The sequence below is a fragment of the Dama dama genome, chromosome 20 (assembly GCF_033118175.1).
Source record: "Dama dama isolate Ldn47 chromosome 20, ASM3311817v1, whole genome shotgun sequence".
Classification (NCBI taxonomy): domain Eukaryota; kingdom Metazoa; phylum Chordata; class Mammalia; order Artiodactyla; family Cervidae; genus Dama; species Dama dama.
Window position 1 is genome coordinate 109,866,949 of NC_083700.1, and position 22,319 is coordinate 109,889,267.

Here is a 22,319-nt window from a genome sequence, read left to right on the forward strand (position 1 = left end):
CTTCCTGCCAGCACCATACCCGTTCTGCCCCTGTGGTGTGGGCTGGGGCACTGAGAATGCTGCTCAGAGCCTGCTCTGAAGACTGGACTTAAGTATCTAAAGTGAGAATATGCCAGAAACCTTATGGCAATTTTGCATTGTCATAACGTTTTTTTATACCCAATAAAAGTCTGATCTGCAACAGACTGAGGAAAAAAAAACAAAACAAAAAAAACAGACTCTTTGCCATACATGGAGTTTGAGAGACAATGGGCTATTCATGAAACTCTTACTAATATAAGTACAGATTGTAGTCTGGGGGTGATAAATTTCTGAATGATATTTAAGCAAGGGAGGAACATGATCAGATATGCACTTATAGTAAGCCAATTCCTCAGTTTATCTCCAGAATACCAAATTGAGAGATTACTGGTCTATATTTTTGTTCTTGCTACATGTAACTGCATTAAGTGGGTTTTTTGGTAAGCTAGTGTGGATGATTTGCAAATGTCTCCTTAGTGGAGAGTGAGGCTGTCTATAAAACAGCAGCAGCATTGCAATTGCAAAAGCAATTCTCTGGAAGGGAAATTCCCTTACCAGTAAGGTACCGGGCAAGGTGCTCTCTAAAATAAAGATCATAATTTGGTAATTAATAAAATTACTGATTTCTATGAACAAGGAACTTAATTCTTTCCTTAAAATATCTCCTTAATATTTCAAAAATCCCCTGTAAATCATGGATTTAATACCTTTGCATCAGGTTTATCCTTGTCCTCTAAGGAACCAAGCTCTTCCGGGCCAAGAGAGAATAAAGCTTCTAAACAAAAAAGTAGAATCAAGAAATATAAATGACATTATTTCATTTCTGAAAACTGTTTTAGAAAGCCAAGGCCACCAGTAAGTAAAAATCAGCTAAAGATTCAGAAATAAGATTATGACAATATTTATATCCCTACACCACACATTTTGCTTTCTGGTAACTTTACTTTTGGGCTTCCCTGGTGGCTCAGTGGTAAAGAATCTGCCTGCCAATGCGGGAAATGCAGGTTCGATCCCTGGGTCAGGAAGATTCCCTGAAGAAGGAAATGGCAACCCACTACAGTATTCTTGCCTGGGAAATCCCACGGACAGAGGAGCCTGTATGGGGCTGAAAAGGAGTCGGACGGGACTTAGTGACTACACAGCAACAACAACATTGCCTCTAACCACTGACTATAAAGGGGAAGCTAAGGTTTCAACACAAGAGAGCAGTAAAAGGAAAATCATACAATTAAAAACCCTGCAACATCATAAATCTTTGGTGGCTTCCGACTGCCTATGGCAATGGGTTCCAAAGGCCACATGAGTAGAATTAGGAAATATGTAATAGAGTTACAACATTTACAAGCCACAAGTGAGACTGCCAACCACTCTTTTCATAAGAAGGAGCACCTTTAACTATGAGATCATGCGTTTCTCTTTTCTGGTATGAAAAAATCTTTTCTGCGTCAGGGGTTAATAGCAGATGGTAGTGAGCTTACCTGGAAAAGAAAAGTTGGTAACCCATTGCTGGTCTCCAGAATTTTCTTTTAATTCAGTGTCTAGGAATGTCACCCAATGGGGCACATCTGAATGGTTTGGGAAGTCTGTATTCAGATAGGAACTCCTACTCTCCTACTATATCAGAGGAGGCTCTGATATACTTGAGGGAGAAGGGATGGAACAGATTTGTCTTGCACTGAAAACCACTACTGCCTTAGTGATTACTGTTACATTCTTCCTGAGTTCCCAGCAAGAATTGGGGTAAAAAAAATACATGAAAGTTGTATACACAAAGGTTAAATCATAAAAACCATAGAGAGACTTTTACAGTCATCTCCTACTATTCCCAGCTACACTGACCTGGGAGTGCGGGGGAACCAAAGTTAGTTCTGCTCCTTTAAAAAGGATTCCAAAAAGTTTCCCTCCATTCTGTCAGTCCTTACCCGTTTCCAAATTACGCTTCCCCATCAATGAGCATCAGGATTCGTGCTAAGCGCACAAGGCTGGCCCACGTGCTTGGCCAGCCACCTGCTTTGCTAAAGAGGGCCTGGGGCTTTCAGCTCTATCCTTGCTTAGCGGTACTCTCAGCGACCTGCCTGCCTTCCAAAACAACCACCTTTCTCAGTCTTTCTGGATTATTTATGAAAGTATTTTGATGTTTATATATTGAGTATAGTTTATTTATATACAACTGTACAACAGCACAACAATGTTGTGTTAGTTTCCGCAGTACAGCTAAGTTAACCAATTATATAGTCTCTCTTAAAGGCTAATTTTCTACTTCAAGTTGTTCTTTTAATGTCAATTATACTAAAACTTAGGAAAGATTTAACCTCCCTAAGAATCTACTTATTCATCCTGCAAACTTTTAGTAGTGGAATTACTGAATGCATTGGGGGAGATATTCTGATGGAGTGGATGGAGTCCAAGATGAGAAGCTACTCTCTTAAATCCCAAATTCAATTCAAACCATTAGAAGGCCCTAGGAAGGGGTGGATGATAATTATACACTAAATCTCTGAAGGCAGGAAGTCTGTTTAAGCTTTGAAACAACAAAAAATGTCACAAAACTTTGCTACATTTAGTAGTGGTGGGAAGGTGGTGAGATAGTGAATAAAAGCCAGGATGTCTATCCTCAGAATACAAGGACATGTGAGGAGCTGAGCCACAGTCATGGAGATTTGTAGCTGGGGACCCTCCAAGGCCATGTGAAGGTAGAACGTTAGCACCAAAATCAAGAGAACAGACTGACATCCCTGCGGAGGAAGATAGTTGACAAAGAAGGGATTTGGGGACAAACATGTGGAGAAAAACAGAGGCAAGGAATCAAGGGTCCAAGGAGGTAAGGTAGCTTCCTGTAGATGGTTTCCAGGAGATTCCCCCTAGATTCTTAAAGTAAATCTGTTACTTGAGCTATTTTGACTGGGTTTCTATTCCTTGCACATGGTCTGTTATCTAACACCCTGTATCTCTGGAATTCAGAATTTCCAGATTTTAGAAAGTTATTATGAAAAAGGGTTATATATGTTAACATTACATCCCCAGGAGGGTGTGGGACTAATAGTATCTATTAACCAATATTAACCTTCATATTCCTGTAACAAATGTATGACCCACGTGAGATAATTAAGAATAGAAACAGTATCACATCAGGTCAAGGTCTGAGGCCAAACAGGTTCAGATTATTAGATCACGTTGTTAGAATTTTCTGGATTTCAGAATTGCAGATAAATGACTATAGTTTGTATGAATTAATATGACAACACCTCCCCACTCCAAAGAGAAGCATATAACTGCATTGAGTAACTCTGGTTTAAGTGTTTATTACTTTGAGAAGATAAAAAAATACAAATACTGAAACAATAATGAAGACTGGCCCTCATGACAAAATTGTTTTTACACTGTATTTTAAATTACGCTATTTAGTCTCTAAGTCAGGTCCAACTCTCTCCTCACCCCATGGGCTGTAGCCCCCCAGGCTCCTCTGTCCATGAGACTTTTCAGGCAAAAATACCCGAATGAGTTGCCATTTCCTTCTCTAGGGGCTCTTCCCCATCCAGGGATCAAACCTTCGTCTCCTGCACTGGGAGGCAGATTCTCTACGACTGAGCCACCAGGGAAGCCCCATATTCTAAATTACAGGAAGGAGTTACAAAAGAAATACATTGCTTAATTTTTAGTTTGTTACTGAACATTACTGTGATCATACAGAAAATATTCATAATTTAAGCTTCACATTTCCCTGCAGAGAATTATCAATTTATGTCCCTCACAGGAACAGTTAACACATACTGTGGAATACACATTTAAAATAATTCATCTACTTGTGATTCTGCATGATTAATTACATGTAGAGATGAGGGTACATATTACTAGCCAAATACATGTAACATATCATACCTCTGAATTCAGGTGTGAAATGAAGAGTCTGAAGAAGGGAATTGAGGTAACAGGTTCCACCCTGATTTCTGATTCCACTTAAATTGGTGAATTCTCTAGGAGCAGGTGGCTCCAAAGCTTTGGTCTTTAATTTCTTCCCTTTTCCATAATGATTATTTGACACACTGGAATAATCTTCTTCAAATAGGTCCCCAAACATTGTGAAACTAAATACTACCCTTAAAAAAATATGATATAAGTGTCTTTATTTTTAAAACAGAATTTTCCCACATCTCCCCCTTGGGAGTATTTTAAGTTGCTCCTTAAGAAGTCTGGGCTTTGGAGGCAGCAAGACCTGAATTTTTTTCATCCCTGTTCCACACTACCTGTGTGACCTTGGGCGAGTTCCTTAACCTGCGTTCCATGTAAAAATGGGATACCAACTGTCATGCAGGGTCATTTTTAAAAAACCAAATAATGAAAGAGAGGCATTTAGTCTACAGGGTTTAGCCCATAATAAATTACAGCTTTTTTTTTTTTAAGCCATACTGATATCACTAATGAAAAAAGAAAAAAACCCCATCAATACACCTAATCCGCTGAGGTGGCAAAGTCAATCCTAGATTCTGAGCCTTGACAAGAGCCTGGGGACCGTGAATCACTTCCCCAAATCTCTGCTTCTCACACTAGTTGTACCAGATTGTGACAGCTAAAAAAGTTAAACAGAACAAATTAATCCGTACAGGAATTTAATACCGGCCCCAAAGCTGGAGTGCCCGGAGTTTCACTGGTGGAAAAAAATTGCCATTTAAGTCGTCGGGCCTCAAAGTATCACAATATTTATCGAGTGATCTCAATATTAGCTCCTGGGAAGTCAAGCATCAGCTCAAGGTCTCCCTCACATCGACTGCGGAGAAAGGTTCTTTGGGAGATGAGAAACGCAAAAGGCCTAGCCCAGTTCCTAAGTGACAGGAAACGGTGAAGCAAAATTATTTTCCTTTTCAATCCGTTCCTCAGAAAAAAAGCACAAAAAAATGGAACGTGAAAGTGTGGCCTCGAGCGCGTGGTCTGGATTCTGGTCTCCCCCACGCCACGGCCGAGGCCAGGCCCTCAAGTCCTTCCAAGCCACCACGGTGCCTACGGGCGCGAGAAGGAAGAGGTCCCCGCGGCGGGGAACCGCAGACCCCCCACGCCAGGAGGACGCCGCATCTCGGGGCCGGCCCGAGCAGCCTCTCGCCTAGCCCGCCTTAGGCCGTGCTGCCCATACAGTCCCTACGCCCGCCTCGTCCCTCCCGAGAACCCCGGCCGCCGACCCCACTTACAGCCTAAAGCCCAGACCCCCGCCCCGGACAAAACTCGAAGCGAAATGACGCGCCGCAACGGGGCGCCGCCATGATGGCATACGCAGCTCTCCCGCCGCTCCGTGCGTGAACTATTTATGGAACGCGCGGACTACTTCTCCCAGGATGCCCTGCGGGACCGCTGGCCCGCCGCGCAGGATCTTATGGGTAATGTAGTTCTTTTGCTCCGAGATTTCGGACATCTGATACGGTGGACGGTGTTCGCTTCTAGTCTACTGGCAGGTTCGCGGATTCGCTGGATCAGGCGGCCACTCATTCATTCAGTTTTTTAAAGTTTGTATTTATTGCTGTTCGCAACTCATATTAGTTAGAGAATACAAAGATCGCTTGTCTTTTGGCTTGGCTAATGGCAGGTTACTTCAACCTTGGAAATATTTGTGTAGAGCTTCAAGGGAGCCGTATACTTTCAAAGACATTTTACAAGTGTATCTCCAGTGAAAAGTGTTCCACATAACTTTGATCCTTTATAACGTCCTCAGTATTTGTTTTGTCTGCACCAACTCTCATACGCAAGAAAAGAAAGAGGAAAGTGTTAGTCTCTCCGTCGTGTCCAACTTTTGTGTCGGACTCTGCCTGCCTATGGACTGCAGCCCGCCAGGCTCCTCTGTCCATAGGATTCTCCAGGCAAGAATACCAGAGTGGGTTACCATTCCCCTCTCCAGGGGATCTTCCCAACCCAGGGATGGAACCCAGGTCTCCTGCATTGTGGGCAGATTCTTTACTATCTGAGCCACCAGGGAAGACCCTCATACCCAAAGGTACACTAAAAATAACTCAAAATCATGCTCTTTTGCCTGCTCGAGCACGTTTGTTGGGCTCTTTGGGTAGTTTTTTTTGGCTCTTCTGGCATCTCTCCTGTCCCATCCAGCTTCCATCCAAGAACGAATGAGGCAAATGGGAAGAAAATCATTTTGACTTAAGCTAAAGGTTTCAGAGATTGAGTACAGCAATAATGATAGACAAAGTCAAAAGGCAGAAGTCAAAGTGAATGCCAGCCTGAGGGGTTTGTGTTTGGAACACAAGAGGGACAGTTCCGTGGTTGCAATGTTCAGGATTGTCGGGAGGGAAAGCACTGGAGGCAGGGGAACAGCCAGCAGGCTGAAGGTCTAGGTCAGGAAACCACAGTGGGAATTGCTGGTTTTCAGGGTCTCATTTCTCTTGGCAGCCTCTTCTTCGTGACTCTCCTCCCTGGCTCTGAGGCACTCTATCCTGCCATTTCCCTTACTGCCTTTTGATCACTTCTTTGCCTTCTGTGCTTCAATTCCCTCTTCCTCAAATTTGAGTAAATATTCCTCAAATTTCCATTCTCAGATCAAGAATGAGCCCTGGAAGATTAGCTCCTGAGGATACAAGCTCACCCTTGTGCCCAGCTCTATCCCTGCCATCTCAACAGTGACTGGGTCAGTATAGGATCTTAATAGATATGCGTTAAATGAATGGTTTATTAACACCACTGTTGTTCCCAGGTCTTGAAGCTGTATTTGAAACTTCATCTTTTTCACATGAAGCAAATCATCTGTGACTCAGAGTATTGCCTGGGCAATGCTTATTCCATGGTTCCCTCTCTTCCTGTCAGATCCTTTATCATTAAGTCTCATCCACTTTAGGATGACAACCTTTTAGGGTGGACTGCCACTTTATCCAGCCAATCCTGTGAGTCACTATGAGATCCATCTGAAACTCACCCCAAGCTTATGTTTCTTTACCGAGGAGGCTTGGTGATTCCTTGGTATCTACTGCAGAAATTCCTCCATGGTCCAAACACTCTTCATACTGTATTTCTTATGACTCAACTATTCTCCAGTTAAAGTGCTTCCAAATATGCCATATGCCTTCATGCTTCTGTGACCTGAATCATGTCCTCACTGCAAGGGACATCCACCCTCCCAGATCCTTGTCACTCCGTTCATTATAAAGTGAAAAGTGAAAGTGAACGTTGCTCAGAGTCAGTCTTGTCTGACTCTTTGCGACTGTATGGACTATACAGTCTGTAGAATTCTCCAGGCTAGAACACTGGAGAGGGTAACCTTTCTCTTCTCCAGGGAATCTTCCCAACCCAGAGATCGAACCCAGGTCTTCCTCATTGCAGGAGGATTCTTTATCAGCTGAGCTACCGGGAAATCCCTCCTTCATTATAAGTCCATCTCAAACTCTAAATCATCCATCTGAAATTTCCATCTTAAAATTTTCAGAGCTGTCTAAACAACGTATGACCTTCTCTTTCATCCAGGCTTCAGGATGATACGCTCCTCTCTTGTAACCCATGTCTCTAACAAAGTCAGACACGCTCTTTCTGTCAGTATCTCCAAGACAGAGATTGAGCCCAATCTGCCCTGTAGCCCTTGCTGCAGTCCACACTAAAAATATTAGTTGCATTTTCATTAATAACACTAACATATGGAGATCAAACCAGTCAATCCTAAAGGAAATCAACCCTGAATATTCATTGGAAGGACTGATGCTGAAGCTGAAGCTCCAATACTTTGGCCACCTGATGCAAAGAGGCGACTCATTGAAAAAGACCCTGATGCTGGGAAAGATTGAAGGCAGGAGGAGAATGGGATGACAGAGGATGAGACGGTTGGATGCCATCACTGACTCAATGGACATGAGTTTGAGCAAGCTCTGGGAGATAGTGAAGGACGTGGAAGCCTGGCATGCTGTAGTCCATGGGGTCACAAAGAGTCAGACACAACTTAGCAACTGAACAACAACCTGACTTTTTAGTTTATGGTGAAAATTTAAATCTTTTATTTGCTCGACAGAGAATTGAAGTTGGGTCTTTAAAGCCGTTGACTAGACTCTGGGCCATAAAAGTTTCACCCAAGTGTTTTTAGCATGTAGAGTGCTGCTCAAGGAAGATTAATGATGCTTTTTAAAAGTGTGAGCATTTATTCTGTGCCAGGTAGGTGCAGAAGGTTTTCAAACACTATCTCATTTAATTCTCATAACACTCCCACGAGATGGGTAGTGATGTCATTCCCATTTTAAAATAAGGAAACTGAGGTACTGAGAGGTAAATAATTTCTGCAAAGTGACACAGCATGTAAGTCTCAAAGCAAGACTTAAACCCTGGTGATCTGGCTCTAGGAGCTGTGCTCTTAACCACTGATCCTATAGCAGTGAAAAGGATAAGAAGAGTAATGAATTTTTCTTTTTTCTCTTTCCCTTTCCTGAGAACAAAGACGACTAAAAGAACCTTGAGCAGACCTGATTATTCCTAGTTTTTACTTTAAGTGTTCCTAACTTATAATCGGCAAATAATTTGCTTTCCTCCAAACTACATCATGCACTTACTATGCTCTAACTCCATGCTAAATACATCCTGTCCTTCACGATGCTGTCTTCAGACCACCCTTGGTAGCTTTTTGCATTCTAGAAAGAAGGTTGCAGTGCAATAAACCAGAAGCAAACAGACCCAATTACCTGTCAGGGCTCCCTGACAGCAGTTATGACTGTTTTTGAGACAGTGCAAAAGGAAGAATTCTATTAACATATGATCCCCCAGATTCCTCATGGCGGGCCACAGTTCTTGGGGCACTAAACTGCCGTGTTTTCCCCTCAGCCAGCTGAGGGAGGGACCCGGGTGAGAGAAGATGAGGAGTTTTTAGTCCATGGATTGGGGACCACCAGGTTGTGTTGTGTGTGTTCAGTAGCTAAGTTGTGTCTGACTCTTTGTGGCTCCCTGGACTGTAGCACACCAGGCTTCCTTCTCCTTCACTATCTCCTGGAGTTTGCTCAAACTCATGTCCATTGAGTCGGTGATGCCATCTCATTCTCTGTCACCCCCTTCTCCTTTTGCCTTCAATCTTTCCCAGCATCAGGGTCTTTTCCAATGAGTTGGCTTTTCCCATCAGGTAGCCACAGTATAGGAGCTTCCAGTGAGTATTCAGGGTTGATTTCCTTTAGGACTGACTGGTTTGATCTCCTGGCAGTCCAAGGGACTCTCAAGAGTTTTCTCCAGCACCACAGTTTGAAAGGTTAGCTGACCTTAACCCTCTCACCCTAGGGTTCCTGATTCTGGGCCTGATGGAAGTTTCTCTTCTGCTGTCCACTTTCCCCTTGGTGCTGCCCACGTGCTTCGTGAGCAGGGCCTGCTGATGGCATCACACCCAGAGGCCTATCTTAGCAAGAAGTCCCCCAGAGATCCACAGATGTCTGGGAACTCACTTCTGAAAGCGTTAATTGTTTGGGGCCAACTATTCTGAGGCTCATGGTTACTTTTGCACATTCTTTGGGATTTTTGCTGCAAATGGTTGGAGGGAGGGGAAAAAAACCAGGACCCTGGCCTGAAAAACTTGCAGTTTTATTTATCAGTATTCTTTGTTTCCCTGTGTATGCTGTGTTACTTAATATATTTACTATATTGATCTCTACCCAATACTATAAGCCAGAATTTTTCATACTGAAGGCTATGTCGTCTTAGTGAGTTATAAAATCTATTCAGAAAGGGTTGTAATCAGCATTTAAAAAGAGAGAGAACGGACTCCCCCGGTGATCCAGCGGTTAAGAATCTGACTGCCAATGGAGGCGACACGGGTTTGATCCCTGGTCCAGGAAGATTCCACATGCCCCAGAGCTACTGGAGCAGCTATCCTGGGAGCCACAGCTATAGAACCTGCCTGAAAGCTGCACGTAGTTTGGTCTGTGCACCTAAGGCCTGTGCTCCAAAACAAGAGAAGCCACATCAGCAAGAAGCCCTCGCCCAGCAATGAAGAATAACCCCCGCTTGCTGCAACCAGAGAAAGGCCACATGCAGCCATGTATTAATTAATTTTTAAAAAGAGAAATGTAAAAGAGACAGGATTGGATGGGATTAAAAAAATCAGAGTAGTAAGAATGAAGGTTGTTATGTTGAACTTTTGTTTCTGATACACAGATGCCCAATTGTGTAGAGTAGTTCTCCCTTATCTAGGGGGTATATGTTCCAAGATCCCCAGTGGATGCCTAACGCCATAGATAGTATGGGACCCTAAACGACATTATTTCCTCTGCGTACGTGTCTACGATAAAGTTTATTTATAAATGAGGCACAGTTAGAGAACATCCAAATTGTCAGCATCACTAACTACTCTTGCACTTTGGAGCCATTATTACATAAGGGTTATTTGAAAACAAACACTGCGCGACAACAGTGGTGTATCCGATAACCCAAACTGGCTGCTAAGTGACTAATAGGTGGTGTATACATGTGTGTACAGCATGGATTCTCTGACCAAACAGATGATTTACCTCCTGGGCAGGACAGAGTGGGATGGTACAAGATTTTATCACGCTGCTCAGATTGGCGTGCAATTGAAAACAGGAATTGTTTATTTCTGGAATTTTCCATCTAATATTTTCAGACTGAAAACTCAGAAAGCAAACTCACAGGTAAATGGGGACTTCTGTTCTGAGTTTCAGTGTTTGTGTAAAATATTGCTGAGGGTCCTGACCCAAGTTGTTTAAGAGTCACTGTCCTCAACCACCTATAATATAGACCATGCAGCAGCCTCTGCAACACAGTCAAACTTTGCCCACGGTGGGCTCCAAGTAGGGAGGACAAGACTATTTTGGAGCACTAGAATAAGAGCGTAGAGCTTCTATTCATTTTAATTTCTTAATGCCTACCAGCTTTATTGAGGTAAATTGGCCAATGATAAAGTGCACAAACGTGGCACACAGAATTTGAGGAATCTGTGGGCTACAGTCTGTGGGGTTGCAAAAGAATCAGATGTGACTTAGAGACTAAACCCACCACCACCACCACTAGCAGGCATACAGGAGAGGCTCAGGCAACCAAAGTTTTTATACTTACAGGTCCTAGAGACAAGGCCATGGCACCCCATGCAGGGCCATATGGAGAAGCACCAGGTTTGGTCAGGAGGCCATGGCCATTATTGCAGTTTTTGCAGCAAGACAAGACAGGGAAGGGCAGACTGGTTAGGACTGGCAAGTCTGAATGATTTTTACAGGCTCTGTGGTACAGGAGTGGTCTCTGGTTGCCTGGTCCCTGTTCCTAGGATGGTGAAGGCAGAGGAATAGTGCCATCTATGGCTCTGGATTGGTTAGTTTCCCCATATCAAAGGCATGCTCCCAACTGGGCCTTATGCTGTCTGAGAATTGACCAGCCCATGGAAGGGTAGTTTCTCCTCAGCCAGAAGGGTTTTCAAGATGTCCAAACATCATAATATATAGAAAATTAAAATTACAGGAAGCATTGTATGTAGATAGGGTAGGGCGTCCCCAGAAAGAGGGAAGAAGGCATGGCTTTCTTGACATAAGAAAAGCCATTCTTGGCCTTAAGCCCGGCTATAGTGTTTGTCTCACTTGAACAGGTCTCAGTAATCAACGTGCGTGTTAGTTGCTTAGTCGTGTCTGACTCTTTGCAACCCCATGGGCTGCAAATCCCACCAGGTTCTTCTGTCCATGAGATTCTTCAGGCAAGAATACTGGAGTGGGTTGCTGAAGGAAAGCTACACGGCTCAAAATAGCCTGGAGTAAAAACTCCCCTTCAGGTCCTCCCCACCATTCTATACAGAATAAAGAACTTTCTCCCCCGAAGAAAGGAATGGATATTAAGACTGGTTATAATCAGCTCCCAGCCAATCTCAGTTTCTGACCGGTCTCAGGAATTCCTTGCCCCAGTTGTTGAAAGCTGCTGCTGCTGCTGCTGGTAAGTCGCTTCAGTCGTGTCTGACTCTGTGCGACCCCATAGACAGCAGCCCACTAGGCTCCCCCGTCCCTGAGTTGAAAGCTAACTAATCAAAAATAATCATGAGGAAAAATCAGTCAGTTCAGTTCAGTTCAGTTGCTCAGTCATGTCCGACCCTTTGCGACCCCATGAATCGCAGCACGCTAGGCCTCCCTGTCCATCACCAACTCACAGAGTTTACTCAAACTCATGTCCATTGAGTCAGTGATGCCATCCAGCCATCTCATCCTCTGTCGTCCCCTCTCCTCCTGCCCCCAATCCCTCCCAGCATCAGGGTCTTTTCCAATGAGTCAACTCTTCGCATGAGGTGGCCATGGAGTTTCAGCTTCAGCATCAGTCCTGCCAATGAACACCTAGGACTTATCTCCTTTAGGATGGACTGGTTGGATCTCTTTGCAGTCCAAAGGACTCTCAAGAGTCTTCTCCAACACCATAGTTCAAAAGCATCAATTTTTCGGTGCTCAGCTTTTCTCACAGTCCAACTCTCACATCCATACATGACCACTGGAAAAACCATAGCCTTGACCAGATGAACCTTTGTTGGCAAAGTAATGTCTCTGCTTTTTAATATGCTATCTAGGTTGGTCATAACTTTCCTTCCAAGGAGTTAAGCGTCTTTTAATTTCATGGCTGCAGTTACCATCTGCAATGACTTTGGATCCCCCAAAAATAAAGTCTGACACTGTTTCCACTGTCTGAGGAAAAATAGACCCCCTCAAAATAATGCGTCTCCTCATATACCTGTTTTCTATATATATCTACTCTCTTCTTGACTTAGCATAGCAGTTCACTCATCTGACTGCTGCCCCTTCTTGCCTCAGTAAAGATGATGTGTTCCTGTAAAGTGCCAGGCTCGTTCTTTTTCCAAACCTTGCCTTCTCTACTTCCCTTACTTTACATTTTTGGTGCCAAAACCTGGGAGGCTGAGGTTCCTTCTCATTCTCATTCTTCACGGCCAACTCTCCGGAGCGTGGAAGCCTGCTGGGCTCACTTTCCCACCCGGGCTTTCAAGACCTCCTCAAGAGGACGCCCTGCGCCTTCCTGAGCGGTCCAAGCCCTGTCTGTGTAAGGACTTTACTGGTTTTCCAGGTACCCCGAAGAATATTGGCCTCTCTCTCTTTCTCTCTCTTCCTCTTTTCTCTCCACTCTCTTTTTCGTGAGACCAACCCACTCCAGGACACAGGCCTTTTGCCATTTGACCTCCCTCCATCCACCACGAGTTCTCACCTGACCCAGTAGCCCAGGTGAGCTCAGACGGTACTCTAGGGCACCATAGAGCATCGTCCTTTCTGGGCTCCCAGGGAACCCTCCGGCCTTTTTTCCTTTTTGTTCATTCTCGACAAGGACACGCCTTAGAGATTCTGTGCCAGAAACGAGGGGACATTTGGGGACCTCTAACTTACTTATTCAAACAACTCGATCTCATGATGTTCGGATGGCCACCTTGTCTCCAGGCCTTAGCTGCAACTACCTTCTTAATACCCGAAGCCCCAAAACTAACCCAAAACACTCCTTTAAATGTATGTTCTCCTCATTCCTTCAAAGATTTACTCTCTCATCAGGCTTTCCTTTCTCTGCCCCCTGCTCGACTACAGATCCTCCACACACACCTCCTCGACCCATCCCTTTCTTTCATGCCTGGTAAACCTCTTAATCCTGCTAGCTTACTCTCCACACAAGATCCAGAAGTAGAACACCTATCTCATGACTGTGTTCAAACCTTAGATATGACACTTAACCCCTTTGAACATATAACCGATCAGCCCCTTACTGACCCCAAAGTCCCATCCTGGTTCATAAGATGGCACTGCCCAAAAACAAGCCCCATTTGGGGCTGGATATGCTATAGTTCAGAGACAGCCCAGCAAAGTTATCCCCCCCACCTCATCAAATCAGCCACACTCCCAGCTCACACATCCTCACAGCAGGCTGAACTGATAGCTCTTACACAAGCTTTGACCCTAACCAAAAACCAGAAGGTAAACATTTACACTGACTCCAAATATGTTTATAACATATTACATTATGACATTATAATCTGGAGGGAGAGGGGATTCCTGACTCAGAAGGGCACACCTATTCTCAATGCTTCCATTATTTCTGAACTCCTCCATGCGGTTCAGCTCCCAAAACAAGCTGCTGTAATACATTGCGGGGGACATCAGCGACATGGCTCTATCTCCTTTTATAACAATATAGCAGATCATGAAGCAAAGCAGCAGCCCGCCTCTGTTAGTCCTGTCTTTACTATAACCCAGATTGACGAGCCTAACATCCACACATTACTTTCATATTTACATTCCCTTTTTCACCCCTCTGCAAAAGTACTTAAGACTTTCCTTCAGAACTTTATTGAGCTGGCTAAGGACGATGTGACTTATTTAAATAATCTGACCCAAATTTGTACCACTTGTCAGTGGACAAACCCTAATTCTAACATTCTCCCCCCTGACCTCCTTTCCCCACCCACCAAATTCGCGGACATCTTCCCACACAAGACTGGCAGGTAGATTTTCACCCACATGCCACCTGTAAAAAGGGTTAAATTCCTCCTAGTCTTCATAGATACATTTTCTGGATGGATTGACGCTTTCCCGACTACTAACAAATGAGCCCCTACTGTGGCTCGCCTTATTCTTGCTGAAATCCCTCCCAGGTTTGGAATGTCTTTCTCCCTCCAGTCTGACAATGGGCCTGAGTTCTCATCCTAAATCACCCAAAGTATTGCAAGAGCCCTTCAAATTCCTTGGAAGTTTCACATTCCTTACCACCCCCGTCATCCAGTAAGGTTGAGAGAGCCAGCTGAGTCCTAAAAGAAACTCTGACCAAATTAACAATCGAACTTCATCAAGATTGGACTAAACTCCTCCCTTTAGCCCTCTTAAAGGTCTGGGCCTTACCAAAAAACCCTCTAAATATCAATCAGTCCATTCGAGGCCATGTAAGGGAAGCCCATAATACCTTTAGGATTCCCCCCCGTCCCATGACAGCCCCAAACTGTCATCCTACCTTCCTTTTCCCTTACTTGCCCAGATACGAGATGCCCTTTGGCAACATATGGAAAACCTACTCCCTCAACCACATCCCAATCTCCCATACCCATCCCTCCAAATAGGAGACAAAGTCTGTATGACAGTTCAGTCCCACTCAGGTCTAACCCCAAAATGGCAAGGACCCTATACAGTAATTCTGCTGACCCCTATCGCTGCAAAATTAAAAGAAATCACCCCCTGGGTGCACATTACTCGACTAAAAAAGGTTTTGCAGCCCAATGATGAGAATGCTTACCAAACTAATCCTTATCAAGTTTCTCACACATGTCCTACAACTCTAAAATTCTCATGGCTTCCACCGGCCCCAACTGATGACAGATGAGCCTATTGGTTTCACGGCTATGATTATTTCTGGAACAACTCCTGGCAGATATCTGTGTTGAGAGTCCTCAAGGATCCACATTCAAACAAGTTGAAGATTACATCTTCACCCTGTGGCTGCAGGGAACCTTTTATAACTTTTACCCTTTCGAAGTCCAATTCTTTTCCGTAATAGTCTATCTTATAGTCACTTCCCTAAATGTTGGTAAACATCTTCTTATCTTCTTTCTTTCCTCTGACCCAAGAACTCTTTCAAAACCCTAACCTTAGCTATCTATTCTGGACCCTTAATTTAACCCATACTTTCCTCAATGCTTCTAACCCACAATTGGCTGAAGACTCCTGGATATGTCGGGAGATATATCTGGAATCTCTGGGAGATTCAGTCCATCCCACATCCATCCTCGACTGGACTGCTGGTAACATATCCATACACCACTCATACTGTGGGGAGCCTTTATTCATCTCATATCTTAAATATCTTCACACTAATGATCAAATCTGGAATTCGGACAATCTCTTAGAATCTTTACTCACTGACCTTCCCTTCTACAACAGAAAACCTCCAATAGGAGGCACTATGGCTAAGAGTAACACTATTACAACCAACTCTTTTTTGCATATTTAGAAACTCCCAAAACGGTTCATACAACCAACCTGTGGGCGTACTCCTTGAACCCATGTGTAACCATACCTCCATTTTACTCTTTGCCACTGGGAAAGCTGTATATAATGTTTCTGATCCTACAGGACACTCTTTTACCTTTACAGGGTGGTTTCCCTCAGCATACTTCTCCACTTCTCCCATCATTGGGGCCACCTTAGCGGGGTCCCTGACTGTTCTTGAATGAGTGATCAACCACCCCCCCGCCTCTGACTCTTCTTTGCCATCAACTTCAGCTGTTGTATTGTGACACCTGACCTGTTTTTCTTGTGTGAGGTGTTTACATACCTCTGTTTACCTACTAATTGGACCGGAACCTGCACCTGGTATACTCCAGTCCAAACATTTTCATAGCTCCCAATGATCAACCCCTACCTATTCCTCTCATTCACAAGCGAATGAAACGAGCCATTTGTTTCACTCCTCTCTTAGTGGGACTAGGAATAGCGGCTGGAATTGGAACAGGAACTGCCAGCCTAACCACCTCTGTCCAAAGCTACCATGCACTATCTAAAGACCTATCAGACAGCCTCCAGGAAATAGCCCAAGGTCTAATAACTATCCAAAATTATCTCAATTCCTTGGTGGCCATAGTGTTACAAAATAGAAGGGGATTAGATCTACTAACTGCAGAAAAGGGAGGTTTGTGCCCTTTTCTGGACAAATCCTGCTGCTTCTATGCCAACCAGTTGGGTGTTGTCTAGGAAGCTGCAAAAAACTTTACAGATCAAGCCTCTCGAATCGGCCAGAGATTAAGCAACTCCTGGCAATCACGGTTGACAGATTGGAACCGGATGCCTTGGGTTTTGCCCCTTCTTGGACCATTCATATTTATTATCCTCCTATTCACATTTGGACCTTGTTTGTTTAATCTTTTCTAGGGATTCCTCCAGAACCGAATCCAAGCCATTTCTCAAGATCAAGTCAAGATTGTTCTTCTCCTTGAGACCCTGGCAGCTAGGATAGAAAATTAGCACTACAGGCCTTAGACCTCCTTCCTCCCAGACCACAAACCCTCAACCCTCATTTACCAGCATGAAGACACCCTGAACATTGACAATGCCTATTCCTCTTTTTATATATTCCTTAGGGTCTGGAATGAAGGAAAGCTACATGGCTCAAAATAGCCTGGAGTTAAAACTCCCCTCCAGGTCCTCCCCACCATTCTATGTAGAAAAAAGAACTTTCTCCCCCAAAGAAAGGAATAGACACTAAGATTGATTACTTTCAGTTCCTAGGTTATCCCAGTCTCCAGCCAGTATCAGGAATTCCTTGCCCCAGTTGTTGAAAGCTAACTGATCATAAATAATCATGAGGAAAAACAGACCCCCTCAAAACAATGTATCTCCGCATGTATATGATTTCTCTCTATATCTGCTCTCCTCTTGACTTAGCGCGCAGCTCACTAATCTGACTGCGGCCCCTTCTCGCCTCACTAAAGGTGATGTGTTCCTGTCAAGTGCCGGGCTCGTTCTTTTTCCGAACCTCGCCTTCTCTAGTTCCTTTACCTTACAGTTGCCATTCCCTTCTCCAGGGATCTTCCCAACCCAGGATCGAACCTGGGTTTCGCACACTGCAAGCAGATTCTTTACTGTCTGAGCCATTGGGGAAGCCCTGATTAATAAATGCATGATTATTGATAGCCCAGTAATTAATAAACACTTGATTAACAGGAGACAAAGTAATATGTTTTCTGTTCAGTGCAGTTCAGTTCAGTCACTCAGTCATGTCCGACTCTTTGTGACCCCATGAACCGCAGCACGCCAGGCATCCCTGTCCATCTCCAACTCCTGGAGTTTACCCAAACTCATGTCCATTGAGTCAGTGATGCCATCCAACCATCTCATCCTCTGTCGTCCCCTCTCCTCCTGCCCTCAATCTTTCCCAGCATCAGGGTCTTTTCAAATGAGTCAGCTCTTCGCATGAGGTGGCCAAAGTATTGGAGTTTCAGCTTCAACATCAGTCCTTCCAATGAACACCCAGGACTGATCTCCTTTAGGATGGACTGGTTGGATCTCCTCGCAGTCCAAGGGACTCTCAAGAGTCTTCTCCAACACCACAGTTCAAAAGCATCAATTCTTCAGCGCTTAGCTTTCTTTATAGTCCAACTCTCACATCCATACATGACCACTGGAAAAACCATAGCCTTGACTAGACGGACCTTTGTTGGCAAAGTAATGTCTCTGATTTTTAATATGCTGTCTAGGTTGGTCATAACTTTTCTTCTAAGGAGTAAGCGTCTTTTAATTTCATGGCTGCAATCACCATCTGCAGTGATTTTGGAGCCCCCCAAAATAAAGTCTGTCACTGTTTCCACTGTTTCCCCATCTATTTCCCATGAAGTGATGGGACCAGATGCCATGATCTTAGTTTTCTGAATGTTGAGCTTTAAGCCAACTTTTTCACTCCTCTTTCACTTTCATCAAGAGGCTCTTTAGTTTTTCTTCACTTTCTGCCATAAGGGTGGTGGCATCTGCATATCTGAGGTTATTGATATTTCTCCCGGCAATCTGGATTCCAGCTTGTGCTTCATCCAGCCCAGCGTTTCTCATGATGTACTTTGCATATAAGTTATATAAGCAGGGTGACAATATACAGCCCTGACATACTCCTTTCCCTATTTGGAACCAGTCCATTGTTCCATGTCCAGTTCTAACTGTTGCTTCTTGACCTGCATACAGATTTCTCAAGAGGCAAGTCAGGTGGTCTGGTATTCCCATCTCTTTCAGAATTTTCCACAGTTTGTTGTGACCCACACAGTCAAAGGCTTTGGCATAGTCAATAAAGCAGAAATAGATGTTTTTCTGGAACTCTCTTGCTTTTTCAGTGATCCAACAGATGTTGGCAATTTGATCTCTGGTTCCTCTGCCTTTTCTAAAACCAGTTTGAACATCTGGAATTTTATGGTTCATGTATTGCTGAAGCCTGGCTTGGAGAATTTTGTTTTCTGTTATGGAACACTAATGACCAGAGATGTATCAATGTCAGCTACATAACAAATCACTGGCCACAGGCATTAGTTTCTGAAAAAATGCCCTGATCAATAATGAGTTAAGGGAAGTGAAGGGATGAAGGCGCAAAGGAAAAGCAGCCAAGATGTAATAGTTTAACCATAAAACACTCCATGCTCCTCCTCAAGGGGAGACAGAACAATCTGATACTTATCTCTGAGTTCTGAAGGAGCCAGGGTCCCCACCACATGGAGTAAGGAATGACCATGTTGACCTCTTCTGACATCAATCAACTAAGACTGTTGACCTTTGCTTCAATTCTTTGCTAAATTCTCCTCTGCTCGTGCCCCTTTGTGAATATGCATGTACCTTTAGCTTGAAGCTTCCCCAGCTTGGCTGTTGGGGAGACATGGTTTTGGGCTAAATCTCCAGTTTTCTCATTACTTGCTGCAAGTAATAAATCCTTTTTTCTTCTGATTTTGGCTTGGTTGTATCTTTTGGCTCAACGCTCACCAGGAGGCACATCCAGTTTTACTGGTAATGGTATGCCTTCTTTTCTGATGGATAAATACCTATGAATGATAGGTTATATGGCATTCAATATATTTGTCTGCTGGGTTATATGGCATTCGATATATTTATCTTTTTAAGAAACTGCCAAACCTCTGTATAGTCTCACCAGCAGTCTATGAGAGGTCCAGATTTTCCATGTGTTCATCAACATGCAGTATGGTCAGTGTTCATAATTTTAGCCAGAACTAATAAGTGTATATAAATTTAATTGTGTTTTTAAGTTGATTTCAGTAACACCAGTCATAGTAGAGACTCCTGTGAACCTCAAGTTCACTGCCAGTGAGGAGGTCAGTGGCAAGGGGCTTCAGATCTTTCCTTGGAATCTGGGATGTCAATCACTTTCTGGGCAAAGAATCTTTGGTAATCTGAAGATAACAATCCAAATTTTCCTTTGGGACAAATTGCAAAACCAACTTGATTGAAATTTACTTTCCTTTTTACCTTTCTGAGTCTTCAGATTCCAAAAGCATGGCTTAAGAATTCTGTTTCTGAAAGGGAATTGCAGGGCAACGCTGCTGCCCATGGCAAAGATCAAAAGCTATCTCATCTGGAAAGCACACCACTACCTGTGTCAGCAAATGCTCCTCACTCATTATCTTCCTTCTGAGTAAATCATTGGCAATGAATGTCATTTTTTTTTTAATGAGTGTCTAAATACACGCCCTCTCTTGAGGCGGCTTTTACTCCTGAGCTTTTACTGCTCAGGTTACCTGAGCTTAGAATCCAGGCAGCTGGATTGGTCTGGGCTGCAGTTATCCGATGGCTCCTGCAATGTTAACCGGCTTCTTTCCTCTGTGTGTGTGCCTGCTGCTGACACCAGGCTTCGCTGGGGCGGGCAAGCTGCTGGTGGTACCCATGGATGGGAGCCACTGGTTTACCATGCGTTCAGTGGTGGAGAAACTCTCCCAAAGGGGGCATGAGATGGTCCTAGTCATACCAGAGGTGAGTTGGCACCTGAGCAATTCATCCAATGTTATAGTAAAGACTTATCACACGGCTTACACTCTGGAGGATTTGAACGTTGAATTCAGGAAATTCTCTGATTTTCAGTGGAAAGTTCGGCCACAGAGTCTACTTCCTATGTTAATAAGTTCAGCCAACACAGTTTTTGATTACTTTTTTTCACGCTGTAAGAGCTTGTTTGAGGACAAGAAATTAGTAAAATACTTAGAAGAGGGTTCTTTTGATGCAGTGTTTCTAGATCCTTTTGATATGTGTGGTTTGATTATAGCCAAGTATCTCTCACTCCCATCTGTGATCTTCACCAGGGGAGTTTTCTGCCATTATTTTGAAGAAGGCACTCAGAGTCCCCTGGCCCTTTCTTATGTTCCGAGAGCTTTTTTGGAATTCTCTGATACCATGACTTTTGAGCAGAGAGTGTGGAATCTTATCCGGCACTTAGAGGAAAGTTTATTTTGCCACTATTTTTACAAAAATGTTGAAGAAATTGCCTCTGAGATTCTCCAGACGCCTATCACAACATCTGAGCTCTTCAGTCAAGCATCAATTTGGTTGTTACGAAATGACTTTGTTTTGGACTATCCCAGACCAGTGATGCCCAACGTGGTCTTCATCGGTGGCATCAACTGTCAGGAGTCCAATCAAAAGCCGTTGTCAGAGGTAAGTTACTTCTCCTTTAGCATATTGAAGATTAATGTGGCTTTGGACATTTTAAAAAAAAGATGCCTTAGTAAATTGTGATTTATCATTTATATCCTTAGCATTTGTAATTTCTTTCTGGTTGAACAAAGTATTTTGTGCCAGTTCATCTAATTGTGCATTATCAAATTTTACAAAGCTCCTTCTTTGCTAAGTATGTGTATACGATTGATGTGATTGTTTATAATTTCTAGGCTGCATTTTTAAATACTGTTTTTGAAAAAAATGCTAAAAAATTTCAATAAGAAATGAAACTTCTCTTTTGTTGACCCAATGCTACCCCCTATAGGAAAATGCTTTTAGAGGTTTTGTATGCATCTCTTCCAGTTTTTCTGAAATTATTTTATATAAGTGTATGTATCTCATGTAACTTCTCACAGCCATTTATTAAAACACAATATACTATCAGACAGGACATATAATTCCTTACCTTGCTTTTTTCTCTTGCCAATTGTGTACATCTTCTCAGTCAGTATATATGCAAATGTGTCATTCTTTTTATTTTAAAATTTTTTATTTTTAAAAATATTTATTTATTATTTTGCTGCATCAGGTCTTAACTGCAGCATACGGTATTTTTGTTGAGTCATGCAGGGTCTTGAATTACCGCTCGAGGGCTCTCTATTTGTGGCTCACAGGCTAAGTAGTTGTGGCATGCTGGCTTAGTTCCTCTGTTGTATGTGGGATCTTAGTCCCTAAACCAGGGATAGAACACACATCCCCTGCATTGAAAGGCGGATTCTTAACCACGGGACCACCAGGGAGGTCCCTGTCACAATCTTTTAAGTAGTCGCATAAAATTCTTTATTTTGAATGCATCATAGTTTGTTCAGCTAACCAATACTGGTAGATATTAATGGTTTTCCCCACTTTTTCTTTTATAAGCAAGACTGTATTAAACATCCTTAATTTCTTTACCTGCATATATTTCTGACTTCTTGCTCTTATCTCTGTAAGCTAGTCTTTGTTTGTTTTCTTGCCTGGGCAGCTTGTGGGATCTTAGTTCCCCGACCAGGGCCCTTGGCAGTAAAAACTCAGTGTCCTAACAACTGGACCGCCAAGGACTTCCTCCTTTGATTACTTATAACTCTTCAAAAATGTAACAACCATTCTTAGTTCATGGGCCATACACAATCAGGCCACTCAGATTTTTCAGTATCTTTT

The 22,319-nt window shown here is 43.4% G+C and overlaps 2 protein-coding genes across 8 annotated transcripts in view; one reads left to right on the forward strand and one right to left on the reverse strand.

The window, feature by feature from the left end:
- USP40 (ubiquitin specific peptidase 40) overlaps window positions 1-5,307 on the reverse strand; it is a 79,390-nt gene extending 74,083 nt beyond the window's left edge. For 4 of the 7 annotated variants that reach the window (XR_009689273.1, XR_009689274.1, XM_061122497.1 and 1 more), the window contains exons 1-3: window positions 5,202-5,307; window positions 3,901-4,118; window positions 729-796 (exon numbers count right to left, since the gene is read on the reverse strand). Coding sequence is in view for 3 of the 7 variants with exons in the window: in XM_061122497.1 (XP_060978480.1) it covers window positions 729-796; window positions 3,901-4,118; window positions 5,202-5,281 (366 nt within the window). In the remaining 4 variants the exon portion in view is untranslated. Of the gene's footprint in view, window positions 1-728; window positions 797-3,900; window positions 4,119-5,201 lie in introns of those variants that run through there. The other 3 variants (XM_061122498.1, XM_061122499.1, XM_061122502.1) reach the window with 3 other exon arrangements.
- A 14,865-nt stretch (window positions 5,308-20,172) lies between these two features.
- Window positions 20,173-22,319, forward strand: part of LOC133041636 (UDP-glucuronosyltransferase 1A1-like) — a 146,661-nt gene continuing 144,514 nt past the window's right edge. The window contains exon 1 of the mRNA XM_061122516.1: window positions 20,173-21,116. Coding sequence (XP_060978499.1) covers window positions 20,256-21,116 — 861 coding nt within the window. The 5' untranslated portion in view covers window positions 20,173-20,255. The remainder of the gene's footprint in view (window positions 21,117-22,319) is intronic.